At 40.3% G+C, this 19,784-nt stretch overlaps 2 protein-coding genes across 2 annotated transcripts in view; one reads left to right on the top strand and one right to left on the bottom strand.

The window, feature by feature from the left end:
• ctnna1 (catenin (cadherin-associated protein), alpha 1) overlaps nt 1–19,784 on the bottom strand; it is an 87,300-nt gene that overhangs the window by 26,536 nt on the left and 40,980 nt on the right. Inside the window, exons 9-14 of the mRNA XM_061928095.2 lie at nt 5,345–5,425; nt 4,955–5,107; nt 2,719–2,811; nt 2,408–2,564; nt 2,103–2,303; nt 1,207–1,358 (exon numbers count right to left, since the gene is read on the bottom strand). Of these exons, the coding sequence (XP_061784079.2) occupies nt 1,207–1,358; nt 2,103–2,303; nt 2,408–2,564; nt 2,719–2,811; nt 4,955–5,107; nt 5,345–5,425 (837 nt within the window). The remainder of the gene's footprint in view (nt 1–1,206; nt 1,359–2,102; nt 2,304–2,407; nt 2,565–2,718; nt 2,812–4,954; nt 5,108–5,344; nt 5,426–19,784) is intronic.
• Nucleotides 13,208–18,444, top strand: lrrtm2 (leucine rich repeat transmembrane neuronal 2). The gene is made up of 2 exons (XM_061927603.2): nt 13,208–13,899; nt 14,629–18,444. Exons 1-2 carry the CDS (start codon nt 13,896–13,898, stop codon nt 16,269–16,271), a joined length of 1,647 nt encoding a protein of 548 aa, XP_061783587.1. The 5' UTR covers nt 13,208–13,895; the 3' UTR covers nt 16,272–18,444.

The following is a 19,784-nucleotide window of genomic DNA, read 5'->3' as shown; positions in this document are numbered from 1 at the left end:
TAAACTACATCTTCCAGAATCCTCTGCGCAGTGCACACCGCATTGTGGTGTTGTAAAAGAAAGAGAGAAGACGCAGGAAGTGACGTGTGTTCCACTTTGTAGTCGATAAAAAGGAAATTGTTTTTTTCCAAATTATTATTATTTTTTGTTATGTTGCTAACAAACAGACAAACAACGCCCGGCGAAGACATAACCCGTGTGGCGGAGTAATAAAGAGCCCCACGTCCGTCCCGAGTGTTCCAAGCCAAAACAGACTCGGTGAGGTCAGCTGTTTAAGTCTGTTAAAAAAACAATAAATGACGCCATGAAGCCGCTTTTTGGTTGTATATTAGTCTTTTGATCTGCTGCAATAATGTAATAATATAAATGTAAATACCTAAAGTAAAGAGCTTTTCTCATCTATTTTTAGGTGAGATTAAAAAAACAACAACATTAGATTAATGAACTACAAACAATAATTAATCTCAATATTTTGACTTTCTTGACAGCACTATTAAACATCGATACTGTATATAATTTGCTTTTACCAAGATATCACTTTTTTTCCCCTAAGGGAATAACATTTATATACCAGCTGAGTTATTAGCTATCCTGTTTCACAGTCAAAACCTGTGTTAAATGCGTAAAACAGGTTCAAGGCATGATAGAATGGAGGGTTTGCCTGAATTCGAAAATCATGGCAGACATAGAATCTTATGAAGGAATTAAATACAATACTTCTTTTAAAATGTTTATCACATCTAATCATGTCGTCCCATACAGCAGGGCTATTCAGCTTACCGGTAATTGTTTTAGGGGCCACATTTATAGAAAGGTAAAGGGGTGATTACGATGTTGACTATTCACTTTACTTTTTAGCGTCCTCTGCAGTGAACATTTGGGTTTTTTTCTATCCATTTTCCAAAATTCGGAAACATGATAAAATAACGCTATGTAACAGGAGTGCTGTGCTTTTTTAAGGACATACTGCGAAAAGGCTAGTCGAATATCATTTACAGGTATATAACTCCGCTGCAGAAATTTTAGTCACTCCCAAGTTTTAGAATTGAACTTGCAGGCTAGTCTGGTGTCATTCCCGGGCTGTATTTGGCTTGGGCGCCGCTATTTGAAGAGCCCTGCTATACAGGACACAATTTTCCCATAGGCACAAGGTACAGTGCAGGCAAAGTGTTCAATTGTATGAGGAAATCAATATGTGCAACTTACCCTGATCATAAGTACAGCTTTGCGAATGTCTCGAATGCCATCATATACGAGGCGGGAAGCATCAATGAACTCATTCTCATCGACGGGCTGCGAGGGGTTCGCGCTCAAGGCCTCCACTGCAGACTCAATTTGTTCTGTGAACCGTGGCATCACTGAGGGAGGAGATGAAAGGTGGGGGAAAAAACAATATTGAAAAAGCTTCTACACAGAAGGTGGGCCATTGCAACCACAGGGTAACCGCAGACCGAACAGAATTACTAATCACACCCAGTGTCCACCAGTCACAACAGAAAAAGACAAGCAATAGGTCACAAGTATATTTTAGCACAGGAGACGAGCTAGTAATTCTGCATCTATAAAAAGTTCCATTAAAAAGACAATGACACTCCACTAATTAATAATTGATAGTAAATAATATTTTTCTTCAGAGATATAGCATTTTTTTGGAGGTCTTTACAAGTCTGTGATTTAAAAAAATGTTAAGCCCCAGAGAGCTATCTAAATAAATGTTACAGTGCATGCTCTTTCATGTAAAAGATTAGTTTAAATGTTTAAGAGGTGAAAATCTTTGGACAACTTACAATTGTATTACATCAAGGGGCTTAGATTTTATTAATTAATTATTATTTATGCAACTTAAATTGATGCCTGCATGGCGATCATGCAGTCATTTATTGAAACACCACGGAGTGCCCAGTTGTCGATTTACATGCACCAAATAAACTACATGAAATAATGAACATTGCCTTAAAGCGGATTTGTAAAGCTTCTTAAATATAAAGTGTATGTGTTCATGCAACCCCTTTCTTGAGTATGCAATCATGTGAGATGTCAAATTTATTGTCCTCATGTTGGATCTATTTTAGCCAGTACACTATTACATTTTTGTTTTGTACCTGTGTCAGTGAGAAGCTTGGTGGCCTCCAAGACCTTCTCGGTGTAGATCCCAGGTTCATAATTGTCCATTTCAGAAGTGACCACATGGACCACTCTGGCAGCGCGGCCTCGAATTGCCCCTGCAGTGCGATCCAAACCATCCACATCTTTCTCTTGCAGAGCGATGACACACTTGTTCACATCCTCCAAGATGTGGTTCTCTGGGGGACACAATGTGGTTGTAGTTAGTGGAACACATAACAAATAGGGCAATATTTGTAATAATTATCCCATATCTTAGTATAAAGTGTGACCAACCACTCACCAGACACACAAAGGAAGTCATCGATGGATGTTATGTCATCAACAGCATCAGTAAGGACTCTGACCTGCTTCTCCCATTGATCCTTGAACAAATCCATATTGTCTTGGGCAACCTTACTGTTGGGTTTTGCAGCTAGGGCCAAAGCTGCATTTATCACCTGCAATCATCCAATTACTATATTTTAACAAATCAAGTCTTTGTTATGGGCAATTATTTTAATTCTGACCCATGTCGACTCAGTAGGCATTGTCAAACACACTTTTAAAACAACAATGGCTTTCTTTAAAAGTGTGTGTCAGCAGCAGTTGTACCTGAGGACAAAGAGTTTCCAGTTGGGAAGCGGCCATTCGGACCAGCTTCACGCCCTCTTCGTTGTTAGAAATGGAACATGCCAAGTTGGCCACCTTAACAGAAAAAGAGCACACAGGGAAAAATAAATTAAAATAAAATATTGATAAGTGAGAAAGTTACAGGTTTTTCTTCAAGACTGCAACGAAATAGGCACCCACACAGTAACTTCTAAAAGTATGTTTACATCTTTCAGAGAAACATTGTGCTTCCTCAGAAAAATGTAGGCCAGAGACTTTGTTGTTAGGCATATGCTGGCAACAAAGCAGAAGGAGAATGTCTGGGCTAAGAGGAACTGCGCCAAAGTGGGATTACCCAGAGAGTAGTGTGCTGAAATGTACCGTAATCTACTACAAAAGCCAATATGACCTGTTATCAAACTTGAACAACAGAAAGAGAGGTTACTTGTTTCTGAAAAAATAAATATACACCAGTTGAATTAATGAAAAGTAAATATTTTTGAAAAGGTAGTGGCTTTGTTTAGAAGGACTCTGATGAATGTGGGTCAGTCATAATGTTGCTTTTAAACAAATGTACAAATGTGCCATGTACAAACCAATGGAACATATGCCTTTGGGCCATTAACACGTGTGCTCATTATACAGTACGAGTGGAATGGTGCAACGCTGATAGTGTTTTTGACCATGGACAATGTTTGGCGCATGATTTTCAATAATTAATTTTTATATACCTAACATACATTTTTATGGCTGTCTATTTTCACTCTTAAATCCTCACTCTAAGCCAATCACAGTGAAGCTGGAGCCTATCCCTACAGAGAAACCTATCTACACACGGATGTTTTAGGTGGGAACAGTAAAGTATTGTTTTGATAGTTTTTGAGAGTGGGAAAATCTGACAATGCGACCTTGTCGTCATCGTGTGGACAAAAAAACACTACTTTTTGATAATGATGACTTCCCTGTCAAGTCACGTGATTGCAACAGCTGTTAAAACAACATATATGTTTCTGCCGCAGATGCTATTAGGACTATGGATGTGAATCTTACAACTCACAATTTAATTTAATTCAGATTCTTGGGGTGACGTTGACAATTCCATTCAGAATCGATTCCTAATTCAAACCAATTCTCAAAATGTATTATTTGGTATATAAATTATAATAAAACCTCATAGAAGCCTCATTCATCCTTTATCAACTAAGTTGAGCAACAGAGACCAGTGCTTTAACCATTGCATGATTGATACCATAATGGTTAGATCAATATTTACATTTTTTGCAAAATCACATTTTTGTCGTAATTGCGAATGTTCACAATTTCAGATAATAATTCCCTGGAAACAGAAATACTTTGTAAAGGAGAATTAGATCCTTTGTAAAGGAGAAATAGATAGTTTTTGCTTTTGTTTTATTATTGCGCACTATTGACTTTATTTTGCTCAAACACTTGTATATAATTAAAGGGAAGAAGGAGCCAGTTTAAATATTGTGTTGATATTGTTACAATGCTGTCCTGTGTTTTTTCTGGTTATAATTATGGTTAAAACTTACAGGTAATACATGTCATCGGTATTAGTCAATGTCTCATGGATGCTTGGTATCGGAATCTGCAGCATAAACCCTGATTAGAACATTCCTACTTATAATCAGTTTTTTGATCCAGTCCTTTTGATTTTCAAATCAAATATTCAACATATAACTTAAGTTATTTTAAACTGAACTGAATTTTCAATAAAGGTGTTTTGTTTATTTTTTTTAAATTACAATACATACAAGTTATACTCAACAGAGGGGACAGCCGATGCAGCTTGACTCATGGTCATCCGCCCATGGGGAGACGTCCCATTTGAAATGTCAACGTTTGACGCTCAGACACAGGCATTCAAGGAATTGAGTGAAAGTACACTAATGAGGTCAACTAGTGCTGCCTCTGGCTTGTTGCTGCTCTTAAGTCATCACTTTGCAGTGTCTCGTCTCTTTGTGTTCTTAAGAAAGGTATGATTACTGAGATCTTGCTTCTAGAAAATTAAGTACAAATTATTTCTTACATTTAGATTTTTTAGATAATTGATTACATGGTGTTGGTAAACAAGTAAAGGTAATTATATTTTGTAGCCAAGATAAGGGCCAGTTTTCTTGTTTTCCCTTATATAGGTAATTTGTTTCTTTAACTATATGTTACAACTGCTTAACAGTCTTAATTTAAAAATCACTGACTGTCAAATGTTGTACATTACCTCGATCAGCTTGTTGGCATGCTCACGGAACACCTGAGCATACTCCTTGACTTCCTTCTCATTGCCATTCTTTGCAGCTTCGATCAGAACCAGAAGGGGTACATTGGTTTCCAAGAATGAGTCGGAGACATGGTCCATTACAGCTTTACGTAGCTGTGGAATAAAAAAAAGAAAATGGCAACATTTTCCAAGTGTGTATATTATGTTTGTATTTAACTTTTACACTAGGGATGTACTAGAAGAAAAATAAAGTTTGAAAACCACACAAGATTACATCTTTTTATAAAAATGTTAAAAAAATATGTGTATGTGTGTGTATATATATATATATATATATATATATATATATATATATATATATATATATACAGTATATACTTAAAAAAACACCTGTCTGCGAAGGTCTCTTGTTTTCTTTGTCATCCTGTCAATGGCCGTGTTCAGAGCATCACTCCTGTCCTTTCTGCCGGCCTGAAAAGAAAACATGAGAATCATAGGCTGCATTGAAATGACTTTGTTTTGTGAGATAATGCCAATCAAGAACAATAAGAACAACCACTAATTGATAAAACCTTTAAGAACGATTTTATATTATACACTCAGGTATTGAACATGCTCCATAATCAAATCAGACGCACAACTGGGATCCTGTCGGCATGCAGTAAGTAGGAAGTTATGCGGAAAAATACCCCAAACTGCTTTGCTCATTGACATCTTGGCAGTACTCGGGTACCCAACTCGTCCACATTATCAATAGGGTTCTGTCGCATGATGTGAACAAACCACTCTCGGGCACATGGTACAGGCAAAGTGTTCTACAACCATTACTATTTAAAATTGTACATCTAGACTATGCTTAGTTTTAAGTCTACAGTCTTTAAATTATGTACAGAAACATTCCAACACTTTTGGCAGAAATTGTTAAGCAGTAGTCATACAAACCACTGTTCCTCACAGAGCAGACATGTTCAGTCTCATTCTGCAAACTGCTCAAATGGAAGTTACACACACACACAAACACAACACAGCAAGACAGAAGACAGAGGAAGAACATTAGTAAGGTTACAAGAAAATAAGATGGACACAAAAGGGCAACAAAGAACTAGTTAGGTTCTGTTCTTTTCACTTTATAATGTGAAAATCAGGTGCAACACAGCACCATGGACTTTTCCCATCCCCGAGTGCCCTTTGCCCGTTGAGAAGAAGGGGGTTGTGTACACAGAGGCAAGGGAGCTCCCACAGCATTAATCCTCTGATTTTTTTTTTTTACGGTTGGATGCAGTTCTGTGGTAGGCCTTGAGTCTGCTCTGCTGCTACTCTCGCAATCCTAAGAAGAGGGCTTTCAATGCTGGTAACAGGGAGGAGGTGAAAAGAGTTCAGGGGCTGCTGAAGACCAAACTCAAGGAGGCCAAGGAGAACTACAGGAGGAAGCTGGAAGGGAAGCTGAAGGACAACAACATGAAGGCGGTTTGGAGAGGTATGCAGACCATCGCCGGCCTCAAACCGCCGGTGGGTTTGGGGGGTGGACGGAGACAAAGAGAGGGCCAATTAACTAAACCAGTTCTTTAACAGGTTTGACACAGTGGCTCCGACAAGCTCCAGCCCCCCCAAGACATGCCAGCCGGCCCCCTGACAACTTCAGCGAACCAATCCATCCCCCCTCCCCTCCTCACAGCCCCCCAACTCCAATGACTACCTCCCCCCACTTAACACCTCACCCCCAGCTTGATGACCCCCCCCTTCCCCCAACAACCTGAGACCCCCCCCAGTGTGTCTGTCTGTAGAACAGGTGAATGCACAGCTAAATAAGCTACAAACAGGCAAGGCCGCGGGTCCTGACGGTGTGAGCCCCAGGGTGCTCAAAGCCTGCGCCCCACAGCTGTGTGGTGTGCTCCAGCACATCTTCAACATGAGCCTTAGGCTGCAGAAAGTCCCCACACTGTGGAAAACTTCATGCGTGGTCCCCATCCCCGTCCCCATCCCCAAGTGCACGCGACCCAGCACGTCGAAGGACTACAGGCCGGTGGCTCTAACCTCCCATATCATGAAGACCATGGAGAGGTTGGTCCTGGAACAACTCCGCCCTACAGTGATGCCCCACCTGGACCCACTCCAATTCGCCTACCAGCCCCGACTGGGAGTGGAGGACGCAGTCATCTACCTGCTGAACCGAGCCCATACCCACCTAGACAAGCCTGCGAGCAGTGTGAGGGTCATGTTTTTTGACATCTCCAGTGCTTTCAATACCATACGGCCTGGACTACTAGGTGTGAAGTTGGAGGCGATGCAGGTGGAGGCCCCCTTGGTGTCCTGGGTTGTTGATTACCCGACTGACAGACCACAGTACGTGCGACTGCAGGACTGTGTGTCTGACAGGCTGGTCAGCAACACCGGGGCCCCGCAGGGCACAGTCCTCTCCCTCTTCACCATCTACACCACCGATTTCCACTATCACTCAAGAGTCCTGCCACCTTCAGAAGTTTTCTGATGACTCTGCGAAAGTGGGGTGTATTGAGGATGCTGATGATGAGGAATACAGGGCACTGGTGGAGGACTTTGTCACATGGTGTGGAAAGAACGACCTCCAGCTCAATGTGACAAAGACCAAGGATCTGGTTGTGGACCTGGGAAGGAGGAGGAGTACTACGGCGACCCCTGTTTCCATCAGGGGGGTCGATGTGGACATGGTTGAGGATTATAAATACCTCGGAGTACACATGGACAACAAGCTGAATGGAACAAAACACGCTGAGGCACTCTACAAGAAGGGACAGAGCCGCCTCTACTTCCTCAGGAGGCTAGGATCCTTCAACGTCTGTACAAAGATGTTGAAGATGTTCTACGAGTCGGTGGTGGCGGGCGCCTTCTTGTACGCCGTGGCCTGCTGGGGCAGCGGGCTGAGAGCGAGGGACGCAAACAGACTGGACAAGTTGGTAGAGAAGGCCAGTAACGTGGTAGGAGTGGAGCTAGACTCTCTGGCGGAGGTGTCAGAGAGGAGAAGTCGAGCAAAACTCCTACCCATTATGGACAACACCTCCCACCCACTACACTCGGACATTGCAGAGAGAATGAGCACGTTCAGTGGAAGGCTCAGACACCCAAAATGCAACACAGAACGACACAGGAGGTCCTTCATACCGACAGCCATCAGACTGTATAATGCACATGTTCCTTGACTGCACTTAAATGTAGAATACATGTAGAATATATTTATATTATTCATATATTATATATATTAGATTATTTATTATTTCTATTATTTTGTCTATTGTGAGCGAACTGTGGTGCTGAATTTCCCCCAGGGATCAATAAAGTACTTTCTATTCTATTCTATTTCATTTATGCCTAGCCTATATTCAACTTCCACATCAGAGGGTTCGAAAGCACTTCTTCAGGTGCTTATTATGGAGGCAGTTTTTCTATGGTATCTTTTATGGTTCTCAAGTGACTCTTATCCATCTCTAAAGACAGACTTAAAAACATCCCTTCTCCACAGAAACACTTCACTGCTGGATTACGGGGTAAAAAGTACGCTCCGTCAGTAAAAATCGCTTGTCTAAAAAAATGTCTTTATCCCTCAATGAAATGTGTAGCGCCGCATCTAGTCTTCTATTCTGCAGTGGCATCTTAGCGGGTGGTTATCACAGTCATTTTGAAGAGTGACAGTTACATGCTGGTCACCAGACAGGGAAAGCCACAGTAAGGGAGGTATTAAAATGCCAACACACACAAATGAAATCAAACTGACAAAAGGTTTGATGAGTACATAAGTCCTGTGTTGACATACAACTCATTCATATATTTTTATAGACAAATTCCTGAATGTTCTGAATTCCTGTTTTAATGTCGTACTGAGCAGATGACTCTGGTGTGGCGGACGTAGCTTGACTTCCCAAACCTGACATTCTTTAGACAGCAAACTAGTTTATCAACAACTTGGTTGCAGTCAGATAATAAACTAAATGTTTCCACACTTTGCGGAAAGACGTCCAATTTCACAAAATCCATCCAGCCACTATCTACATCGCTTGTCCTCATTAGAGTTGCTGAAGTCTATCCCAGCTGACTTCGTGCGAGAGGCAGTACACTGTAGACTTATTGCAAGTCAGTAGGAGACCTACAGTGTTTTAAAAAAATCATAGTCAAATTCTTAATGATTACGGTCATCTGTAGTAGCCTACTAATCGACAATTGTACAAAATGCTATAAAAATCTAGTTAAAGGGGATGTTGGCAACCTTATCTGGCTGCCTAGAGGACACAAACTTTCAGAGGTGTTGAAAGTATTATTTTCCGCCCTCTTACGGCTTTATGCATGTAAAGTATGCGCAACGTAACACATGTGCATTGGTTGCATTGGTCAGCTAAGCTAATGATAGCGGTTTTGTCAAAATGTAGCTACAAGCATTGGCTGTCATTGAATGTATTGCCTATCGTGACAAAAACATGTCTGCAAATTGTTAGTAGCTTCGCCGGGACTGCTTTCGTCTATGTGCACGCGCTTTAGGCGTGTACGTGTGTACGAGACAGCAGTAAAAGACAGCCTGAAAGCCAGACTGTTTCCTTGGGCTACCAAGCAAGCAATTTTATTCAATAAAATTAGCAATTGTGAAAAATATAGATATTTAAACATATATATATATATATATATGTTATGCTAAACCACTAATGGTACGGTATATAGGCTAACTAGTGGTGGTGGTAGGGCTGGGCGATATGGCCTTTTATTAATATCTCGATATTTTTAGGCCATGTCACGATACACAATGAATATCTCGATATTTTGCCTTAGCCTTGAATTAACACTTGATGCATATAATCACACCAGTATGATGATTCTATGTGTCTACATTAAAACATTCTTGTTCATACTGCATTAATTTATGCTAATTTTAAACTTTCATGCAGAGAGGAAAATCACAACTAAGTACGGGTGTAACGGTACACACAAATGTTGGTTCGGTACGTACCTCGGTTTAGAGGTCACGGTTCGGTTCATTTTCGGTACAATAAGAAAACAACAAAATATAAAATTTTTGGTTATTTATTTACCATATTTGTAAACAATGGCATAACATACATATACACACAGGGTCCATTGCCAGGGTTAATGTGGTCAACAAATACAAAATAAAAACTAAATAAGATAAGGCTCAGAATGGTTTCTTATCAAAACATTTCTACATATAAAGTGGTTTTTTTGATTGATTTAATGATTGAGACTTTTATTAGTAGATTTCACAGTACAGTTCATATTCTGTACAATTGACCACTAAATGGTAACACCCCAATAAGTTTTTCAACTTCTTTAGGTCGGGGTCCACGTTAATCAACATTAAACTGCCTCAAGTTGTTGCTCACATTAAATAAAATGACAAAACTTTTCTTCTACGTAAAAAAAGTGCAACATTAAACAGTTTCAAGTCAACTCAGCCTCAGATTAATTTTTCTTACCCCCCCCCCCCCCCCCCAGCCTGGCTAACTTGGCATTAAGAAGATATATGGGCTCATTGTTCTTCGACCATAGAAGTAGGTCAAAATCTAGTTTTTAATGCAATATGGACTTGTATCTGCTGCTATAAAAACATTTGTTATTGCTTTAGCCCTGCCTGACTCGCCGAGGAGAGGCTGCTTGAATGCGGTGGTGACGCTTCAAATGGGTTGGAATGTGTTATGAGAGTAGCGTATGTGTGTGTGTGGCCCTTTAATATGTGACAGCATGTGAGGTGAGTGTGTGGGCGAGCGAGGTGAGGGAGCGGTAGCGTGAGTGCGGGGAGTGGCTAGTGTTTTGTTGGATTGGCTGTGTGCAAGACCTCAATAAAGCCACGATTTGCAACTAATCGCCGGACACGTCATTTACCCTGGAGTCCGGAGCTGTGGAGACCCACTGCCGGGTAGAGTGAAGGGTGTTGCCCCCGAGAATACATCGGCCCTGGAGGAGTATCTCCCCTGCGCTCCTCGACTACGGTCTGGGAGCCGGAAGCAGGAAAGGTGCAACACATGTTTGACGTGTTGTCAGAAGCAGCTGCTGAACAATGTCGGCAAACCTCCGTCCTCCATTGTTGTATCGCGCAGCCAAAGTGTTCCCAAACGGGAGATCTTAACGAAGCAGGAGGGTCTTCCAGCTCTGGCTTTTACATGTTGTCCTAGCCCGGTCGCTGCTAGCATGTGTACTCGTTTGGTACACCTCCGAACCGAACCGAAACGGTTCAATACAAATACAAGTACCGTTACACCCCTACAACTAAGTCAATTTACCAAAACTGTATTTATTAAACAAACAGTTATCAAGCTGTGGCAAAAACATTCATGTAATTTCCAAAACAGAACGTGCAATATTGTCAGAGACATTTTAAAACAAGCTATTAGTGCACTTTTGTGCATGATGTCACTAAGATGACGTATCAAAACAACACTAAATTAAAGTGAACTTTTTATACAGAACGCCACTACAATAGTTTAAAACAAATAAAGTGCACTTTTGTGCATGATGTCACACAAGATATTTCAATAACTGTCAAATAAAAATTAGCTGCAAATCAAATAGTGTATGTCCTTTGCTATGTGGTAAGTTACTGCGGACGTTATCTCCTGTTGAAAAAAATTTTCATACGGTGTTGATGTGGAAATGGTGTTGATGTGCAGGTTGCTTTGGCATTTTGTTGGGTGTGGCACCGGCCGGAGATGTTGACATGCAGAGTTTCAAGCACTCCTCATTCTCTAGCGGGTGACTTTTCAAATGATGCTACAAATTAGCAGTAATGCTACTTTTTGTAGCAACACTTTTGCCGCATACTTGACATATTACGGTTGTCTGTTCAACATCTTCCCGCTTGAAGCCAAACCACCGGCAGACGATGGACCCCGTGCTGCTTTTCTTGGGAATTAATTATTCTTCCTTCATTTGTTACCAGATTCGCACCTTCTTTCTCTCATATTACCACTCGCACCACTCCGCTAGCTCTCTGCTCCACGAGGGCATATGACGTTGCACGCGCGACAGTATGTGACGTATGTAAGAAGGTGCGCTGTTTTATCTCTCTGTGAGAAGGACAGACAAGAAAGACTGAAAAACGCCTGTAGTGTAATGCCCGCAGCTAAAAGCAACTGCTTGAGAACGTATATTCGAATATCACGATATAGTCATTTTCTATATCGCATAGAGACAAACCCGCGATATATATCGACTATATTCGATATATCGCCCAGCCCTAGGTGGTGGTATATTTTTTGGGTTAAAGAATTAAATCGGAAGGTCTAACTTTGCATCCTTGGTCTAATGGCCAATCAAAAGTGGTTAGACTAGCAAACCGCAAATGCATTACTGTACGGTAGCTGCAAAAAACTTTTAATGGTGACGGTGTAAAATGGCTGAAGGAACTATTCCGGTGACAGGATAACACCTGTCAACACTTCATTTTAGCAGTTGTATGTATCGCAATTTTTGAAAAATGTGTTATTACTCAAAATCTGGCAGCCCTATTGTTGACATTCAAGCTCTTGCCCTTATTTCAAGAGACGTAAAAATGCTATCGCAAAGCAGCAGCGTGTCTGCACTTGCATTACCTCCAACCTAGATGTTGAGATTACAATATAAACAATAGATAATTATATCTTACATTAGACCTTTTTTGTTTTACCATGATATATAAAACAATCAAACAATATATAAAACAAATCAATTTGTTGAACAGCATTTTAATTATCCAATGTCACATTGTAGTACTTGGGTTGTATATTTAGCAATGACTGGGACATGTTCTGGTCTTCTACTAATTTTAGTTGTACACCTCATGCCAATGCTTAAACATTACAGCACTGTAATCCAAATATGTAAATTATGACTAAAAGCTTGACATTCTACTGCTATAATGTACTTCAGTAGTGACATGGAAATAGAAAATCCTTGCTCACCCATCCTTGGTTTTTGTAGTCGAACGACTATATTTAGCATCAATGTATTTTGTCTTTATAGGTAGCAGACGTTTGTATACTATGGATCAAGACTTGCGATGAGGCGTTACTTAGATTTACAGCTGTGGTTAATTTCAATAGCAGGATACTGCAACACGTTCAGGATATCAATATTCTGATCGTGACAAGCCAGTGGGAGGAAAGGGGGATGGAATAGGGAGTTAGAGGAGGACTGGAGGTACACAAGCGGTGTGGTGTGTATGAGGCAGAGTGCAACTGACTGAGCGAGAGAGAGCAAGAAAGAGGGAGAGAACGAGAGGGTGTTTGTGTGAGTGGGAGAGAAAAAGAGAGAGAGAAACAGTAGTGATGGTCGACGCCAGGCTGCCACCACTCTGTAGCAGTGAGTGGCTGCAACAAAAAGCACAGAATAACATCTCTGACTCCCTGCTCGCCTTTTTCTCTCTCTCCCTGTGCGTCTCCGCAAGCAGATGAGAGCTCTGCTTACCGCTCTGCGGAGGCTATGCTGGGACTTAACCGGCATCAGAAGCAGAATCTTTGGATGCCATCAACAAGTTAGGGTTGGAAAACTATAGCCATGAAAGAGAAAACCATTGGATCTTCAAAGTAAGTGATTGGGTTGACATCTTTGCAGTGGAAAGAAAAGGGTAACGAAAGGAGGAAAAGGAGGAAGGAGGAGGAGGAAAACCATCGGAATCACTGTGACTGCACCTGATCAAGTTGGAAATTATATACGTTATACGTCAAGGATTTCTTAGGAAAAGGAGACAATTCAAATCTATTCTGGATTTCATGGGATAGAACATTTAAACAAGAAAAACATCTTGGGACATGGAATTTTATATTTTGTTTCATTTGCGTGGGCTCACAATTGCTTCATTTCAAAAGCGACTGGTGTATTTCGGGCTTTTTCGAAGGGTTTTTTTCCCTTTGGATTTTTCTTCCATGTGGTTGCTCAAAAAGTCTGTGGAGAAGGACAGTTGAATGCAGCTTCCGATGTGCACAAAAGAATGGGTAAGTTAGCCTCTTTATATGGCAGGTCTGGATATGAATAGGCAAGACAAGTAGGAGTCAGTGAAGCAAATAACCGAAAGCTCTTTAGCCCAATCTACTGCAGCATGCCTCATTTTTCCTTCTTCACTAACACATACTGTACTTGCTTGACAATTTATTGGTATGAACAAATGACCACTGTAATTAACATGTTATCCAATGACATCACAAAGATTATTCCTACATGAAGCAATTATTTGCAGTTATTTCATATTTACAGACAGTAACATTGTATAAAGATTCATTTGAAACAAGGAGGAATTAATTAAATGGCTCTGTTTTCTGGTAATGGATTCCTTGTTTCAACAGAGCTAGGTGTTCCTTATGTTCTGAACACCTCATCTATTCCAATAGGTTTGGAACAGATGTTTAAAACCTTCCCAACATAATAAAGTAAAAATAAACAATCTGCATGATGAGAGAACTTATAGCTGAGTGAGGGTTTGTATATTATTACATATGATATCTAAAAATAATAAAAGGTACAACATGAAATGCACATGTTGAATCTCTGTTGTGGAAATAGCATACCTAATGTGCAGAGTGAAATATAAATTCATGAAAGAGTTCCAAAAGAAGTTATAATATAAATTAATTAAACATAATTCAGAGTAATGCAGCTCAATTATTGGCTTTAGATTGGATTTGCTTTCTCCCTATGTTCATTTTCTTATCTTTAAATCCACTCAGGTTTTCATTCAAGGTGGCCATTGGTGGGACCTGCACCAGCGGCTCTTTGTCTGTATTTGATCAGCATGCTCCTTGTGTGCCTGCTGCCTTCTGCATCATGCACAACCTGCCCTCAAAAATGCCGCTGTGAGGACCTGCAGTTCTACTGCGACACCCAGGGACTTCAGGCACCCCCAGATGGTGTAGACAAAGGGGCTCTGGGGCTTTCACTACGGCACAACAGCATCACTGAGCTCAGCCCTGATCAATTCTATGGATTCAGTCAGCTCACCTGGTTACATCTAGACCACAACCAGATCACTACAGTTCAAGAAGATGCCTTTCAGGGGCTCTACAAGCTGAAGGACCTCAATCTGAGCTCTAATCGAATCACCAAGTTGCCCAATACAACCTTCATCCACCTCATCAATCTACAGATTTTGGACCTGTCCTTCAATCAGATGACTGCTTTGGAACCAGAACTGTTTCATGGATTAAGAAAGCTCCAAATACTCCACCTCCGCTCCAATTTACTTCGTACCACACCTGTGCGGGCGTTCTGGGACTGCCGCAGCCTGGAATATCTTGGTCTGAGCAGCAACCGTCTACGGAGTCTAGCTCGAAATGGCTTTGCTGGGCTCATTAAACTAAAAGAGCTCCACTTGGAGCACAATCAGTTGACAAAGATCAACTTGGCCCATTTCCCACGCCTCGTTGGCCTCCAATTTCTGTATCTACAGTGGAATAAAATCAACAACATAACATGTGGGATGGAGTGGACCTGGGCGACTTTAGATAAGCTGGACCTAACCGGAAATGAGATTCGTGTTTTGACACCTGACATATTTCAAACGCTGCCAAATCTAAAAATGTTGCTGTTGGATAACAACAAATTAAGCAGTCTGGATGCCCAAGTGATGGATATGTGGCAGTCTCTAAGTACTATTGGGTTGTCTAGCAACCTCTGGGAATGTACCAAAAGGATTTGCTCTCTAGCCACTTGGCTGAGCACCTTCAAGGGAAGGTGGGAACATTCCATTCTCTGCCATAGCCCTGAATACGCCCAAGGTGAGGAAATACTTGATGCTGTGTATGGATTCCAACTTTGTCATAATTTCTCAGCACCAGTTGTGCAGACAATTAGTACAACCACAGACGCTACTACAGCTGCAGAGATGACAAGCTCCTTGTTTGGAATAATGCAGCCAACCCCTACACAGGACTTTGCAGAGGATTTTGGGAGCTTTACCACAGCCACAACCACAACAACCACAATACAAACACCTATTATTTCTCAAGCAACCACTACTGCAATGGAAGAGGCAGCAGTAACAGATGACTTTTCCATAATGGACAACACTATTATGACTCATAGGGTTATCATGGGAACTATGGCTCTTCTGTTTTCATTCTTTTTCATCATTTTTGTTGTATATATCTCACGAAAGTGCTGCCCTCCAACCTTGCGCCGGATACGCCACTGTAACGCTATTCAGAACCGCCGGCAGATGAGGACCCAGCAGCGGCAGCCTATGGCAGATCTAGCTACACAGGTGCCCTATAATGAGTATGAGCCCAGTCACGAAGAAGGAGCACTTGTGATCATCAATGGCTACGGGCAGTGCAAGTGTCAGCAACTGCCTTATAAAGAGTGTGAAGTATGAACTCGTATTTATTTCTAGGGCATATGGTTTGCCATGTGACATGATACAGGGTTTGCTTTTTGGATTATTTTTTCCAGTTAATGTAAACAAAAACATATGGTAATTTCTACTTTCTGGGATTTGTGAAAACAAGAAAAATGCTTATTGCTCCAATGACAGAGTGGACATGGCAGTACCTGGAGTGTGTGGGGGTGTAGAGATAGCCATAAATTTATTTTTCTATGAATGGAAGTTTGTTCGTACAAGGCAGGGGCAATCATTTTAAACAAAAAAAAAGTGTTAACTGTGAGATCTGTTTTCACATCGTCTCAAAATTCTTCAGCAGAGAGCAAATATTTAGCCTAATGGCCCTGAGCTACATTATGTGGAGAAACATTGTGACTTTCTTTTGAAGGTATTAGAAATCCCTTCTTACCTACACATGGGCACTGCAAACATGTCGGCATTCACTCATTTGGAACCACAAATTGACTAACATGTAATTTTTGGAAATATAAGTGAATTTATTCACTTCCAAGAAAGGCAGACCTTGTTTTGTCAGATTATGAAATTGTTTTTCCTGAGGAATTAATTAATTCAACAGGCATGAACCCATCTGTAAAAGTTTTTGTTTGTAGTCACGCTGATGTCCACTTCTAATTACTAGTCAGTATTATTTTCTTAACAAAAATTATCTACATAAATGTTGAATCCATGTACAATTCAAGGGAAGTAACCAACCACACCTCATGCCAGACATACTGTATATTAATGCAAAAGCATTTTCAAAAGATTAGCCTCTGACATTTTTCTTGCTTGCTGTTGTACAGGTGGATGGTAAAGGTAACAAGGAAAGGGTAATGTATAGTGCAAAAGCCAGATTGGGGACCATTTCATTCTGAAAATAAAACATTTCCCGGTACTTCAGGCTTTTTACTCCTTACACACTAATCAGGACTGACAGCCAAGATTGAACCAATTAAGGCAATGCAAAATAATCAAATATTCTGTCACCCACACCAGTGATCTGGCAACAGTTTGCTTGTTCAGACACTGAAATATAGTGCTATTACAGTCACCCTCTGTATCACAGTTTTTCTTTAGACATGAGATTTTTTTCCAGGCTAACAAAAAAATAACACTATGATAGTTATGAGTTGTGTCAACCTACATTGCGGTCAATACTGAGAAAACAAATTGAGATCAAGTGATAAGCAAACAGCAAGCCTGGGTTTGGATACATTTGTATGCAGGAGGGAGAAGATGTGCATTAGCATCAGACTAAAGCTGCTGCTGCAGCTCCGCACTTCTTTGTGCTCAGTTTGAGGGTGGGGGGCAGGGTTAAGGAGAGCACGATTGAGAGGAATTGATGCGCAGCAGGAAAGACACAACTAGAAGCAATGTATTTGTTTATCATAACTAATGTGCATAATTCTGGTTATTTCAAGTAAATTGGACAAAAAAATACAGAGTGACAACATATTTGATTTGCTTTTAAAACTCTCTTTTCACTACTTTAAGAAGTAAACTAATGTTTAAATTTATGGAGAATTAGGGAATACATCTCAGTTCATAAAGTCAGGACTAATAACAGTCCAGTGTTCTAATACACTAAACTCAATATAAGTCACACTAGAGACTGACAGGAGGCATCATTTGTGGCTTTGTGCCTGTCAAATTTGGGTTTGGTCGTTCCAAATAAATGTTTGTGTCAGCATATGGTCATGATAAGCCTACACAAGTCTTGAGTGTTTTTTTATACACAAAAAATGGGTTAATTTGTTATTTGACTTAAAATGAGAAAAAATGCACTGCTCATACACTGATTTCCAAAGTTAAACTGGTCTGCTGTGTCTCTACTTTGGTTTACCTTCAGCTTCGCAATGCTATTACAAAAGCCCTTTTAACCTGTCTTGCATGTTTAAACGTCAAAATTGAGTTAACTGCTTTGTCATCCAAGAGGCAGAAAGACATTTCTGATACAGCAAAAGAGGGGATTGATTTTATGGCATTCCAACAAAGTTTTTGATCAATTATTTGACATCTCACTGTTAAACTATGGTTGTAACAAGTGACTGAAAGGCCACAACATTTGTAGAAATATGCATCCCTTTGCACTTTGGCTCTTTGTAAAATGTTTCTGTTTCCTCTTGTCATCCTTTAGCTCTGGTCCCTATCTTGCCTAAAAAATAAAAGGAAAAACAAGAAAACAGATCCCTTCCTCTCTTATGCAGCATTTTGTGCAAACTAAGTGGGGTTTTTTTGTATTGTAAATGTACAATTTCATATCTGTATAGTTGATAAGATGTGCCATCATGATATAAAATATTACTCAAAACAGAATATTTTATATTAAAATGGTTAAAATTACAGAGTGTTTTGATGGACAGAAAGATGTGGCTGAAAACTGTATCACGAAAGTGTTGATATCGGTCGATATCAATAATTTTATATTTTTTATGACCTATTGAAAATAATGACATGGGGAGAAATTTAATAAACATCCATCCATTTTCTACCGCTTATCCCTTTCGGGGTCGCAGGGGGTGCTGGAGCCTATCTCAGCTACAATCGGGCGGAAGGCGGGGTACACCCTGGACAGGTCGCCACCTCATCGCAGGGCCAACACAGATAGACATCATTTTTTTAATTTAAAATGTAACCTTCCTCTGATTATAATCCCCACATCTATTAAGGCAGAAAGGAAAGATAAAAAACCCCACAAAAAAACACAAAAACAATCAATGTAAACAACATTATTTTTAAAATCACATTGAAAACTTAACTATAACTTCTTAAAATGAAGCTTTAAAATTAAGGAATTCGTAAGAAATGCTGAATACATCTCAGTGTAACAAAATAGTGCAAAGTGTGAAAATGTAAAAAAATAGAGAAACCTGAGAAGAACTATTTTCTGCAGGTTTAAAGTACCAAGTATTCAAGAGAACAAATACATATCAAAGGGTAAGTACAACTTGAATAAAATGTTTCAAATCTCTGTACTAAATCACTACTGATAGAATTAAGAAACATAGCACAGTACGGTATATGGAAAGAAGCATTGAATTAGTACAGAAACTACAGGAATCGACAGTCAATTATCGTCTCTGTGCGGGCAACGTTCTTTTGTACCAAATTCCTTCACAAATGCTTTTTCCTGGAGGTGCCATATGTACCGAAGCACGACACAGATGCCCAGTGAGAATGGGCCCTATGTCTCTCACATAATCCACTCTTTGGTTAAACTTGCAAATAATAATCTGTATTTTTTGTTACTCTGATGCTCTGAATAATTTTAAAGTGCAACATTGTTTAGCATATGTCCATAAAAAAATTGCTGGGATATGCAAAAAGTGTCAGATAGACTGAAGGGAAACATAGTGCACATGGACAAAGGTCCGCAGGGAATGATCTGTAACCATTTGATCTGATTACATAAGGCATTAGATAGGGAGGGTGCTGCTGCCAGGGATAGTGGTTCATCCAAGTGCCAGCAGGAATGCCTCCCTGATCTCCACTGTAAAGTTTCCCCTC

This window comes from Nerophis lumbriciformis, linkage group LG35, assembly GCF_033978685.3.
Source record: "Nerophis lumbriciformis linkage group LG35, RoL_Nlum_v2.1, whole genome shotgun sequence".
NCBI classification, from domain to species: Eukaryota; Metazoa; Chordata; class Actinopteri; order Syngnathiformes; family Syngnathidae; genus Nerophis; species Nerophis lumbriciformis.
Note: the sequence above shows the minus strand (reverse complement) of the source record. Positions and strands in the feature narration are given on the sequence as shown.